This window comes from Myotis brandtii, unplaced genomic scaffold (assembly GCF_000412655.1).
Source record: "Myotis brandtii unplaced genomic scaffold, ASM41265v1 scaffold1733, whole genome shotgun sequence".
In the NCBI taxonomy this organism is placed as follows: Eukaryota; Metazoa; Chordata; class Mammalia; order Chiroptera; family Vespertilionidae; genus Myotis; species Myotis brandtii.
Genome location: NW_005356400.1, coordinates 740,877 through 742,370, shown reverse-complemented (window position 1 = coordinate 742,370; position 1,494 = coordinate 740,877). Strand labels below are relative to the sequence as shown.

At 62.2% G+C, this 1,494-nt stretch overlaps 1 protein-coding gene across 1 annotated transcript in view; it reads right to left on the bottom strand.

The window, feature by feature from the left end:
- The window catches only part of LOC102261942 (leucine-rich repeat-containing protein 16A), a 97,996-nt gene that overhangs the window by 31,148 nt on the left and 65,354 nt on the right, over nucleotides 1-1,494 (bottom strand). Inside the window, exons 26-27 of the mRNA XM_014537145.1 lie at nucleotides 1,244-1,372; nucleotides 525-656 (exon numbers count right to left, since the gene is read on the bottom strand). Coding sequence (XP_014392631.1) covers nucleotides 525-656; nucleotides 1,244-1,372 — 261 coding nt within the window. The remainder of the gene's footprint in view (nucleotides 1-524; nucleotides 657-1,243; nucleotides 1,373-1,494) is intronic.

Genomic DNA, 1,494 nt, shown 5'->3' with positions numbered 1-1,494 from the left:
GCCTATGCGTGTGGGTGGATAGTACACACACACACACACACGCACGCACACGGCCTATGCGTGTGGGTGGACAGGTGAACACACACGCACACACACACGCACACACACGGCCTATGCATGTGGGTGGATAGTGAACACACGCATACACACACGCACACACACACACACACGGCCTATGCGTGTGGGTGGACAGGTGAACACACGCACACACACACGCACACACACGGCCTATGCGTGTGGGTGGACAGGTGAACACACGCACACACACACGCACACACACGGCCTATGCGTGTGGGTGGACAGGTGAACACACGCACACACACACGCACACACACGGCCTATGCGTGTGGGTGGACAGGTGAACACACGCACACACACACGCACACACACGGCCTATGCGTGTGGGTGGACAGGTGAACACACGCACACACACGGCCTATACAGCGCAGGCAGCCGTGCCCGGGCTGCTCTCAGGCAGCTAAGCCGTGACCACGTCGTTCTCCAAAGGGGCAGGAGACACGAACCTTTAGTTGCTCGTCGACAACCCTCGTGACCTCCCCGGCCATGGACTCCAGCGTCTCCTGCACGGGGCTGGACAGCAGGCCGCCGGCTCCCGCCCAGGACGCGCTGCCCACGTGGTACAAGTTCGGCAGCAGCTGGAAGAAAGGAAAGAGCCGTCCACAGTGAGGGGACAGGGCCTGAGCACCAGCGTCCGGGGGCGAGGACGAGGGGCGGGAAGGAGTGGCCGTGCCCATCGATGGCCCTTCGCACAGATGTCAACGGAGGCCCAGCTGGAGCCGCAGGGACTGCCTCCCCCGTGCCGGGTCCCCACGGGCCTGAGGGGACCTGCCTGAGCCCCAGGGTCCCTCCCGCTCAGAACAGTCACTGTGGGGGGGACTCAGCAGAGCCGGGACCAGGTCCTCCCTGAGGGCTGACGGGGGCCGTGCTCCCAGCCGGCAGGCTCAGTGGGTGAGCACCACCTATGAACCAGGAGGTCAGGGTTCGATTCCTGGTCAGGGCAGATGCCCAGGCTGTGGGCTCCATCCCCAGTGGGGGGCGTGCAGGAGGCAGCCGATCTATGATGCGCTCTCATCATTGATGTTTCTCTCTCCCTCTCCCTTCCTCTCTGAAATCAATAAAAATATGTTTTTTGAAACAGGAAGCTGGAACTATTTTCCAACCCTGACGTTTAACACACCATTTTAGTGCCTGAGACGCCTGCGCAGCCCGAGCTGAAACTCACCGTCTTGGAGTTCTTGGCGTCCCGCATGAGCCGCTCGGCCGACCTCACGTCCTCCTGGACGGCGTCCCCCCCACAGTTGCGCAGGGAGTTGAGGTGATCTTGGACCTTCACACACATCCTGTCGATCATCTGCCCGCACGTGGGAAGGACATCGAGGGCCACGCGGGAGGCGTTCGGGCGGAAGGAAACACAGCACAAGTGAGGAGGCGGCTCGCAGCCATCGGCAACGCATCTGCTGCGTAGGAGCCTCG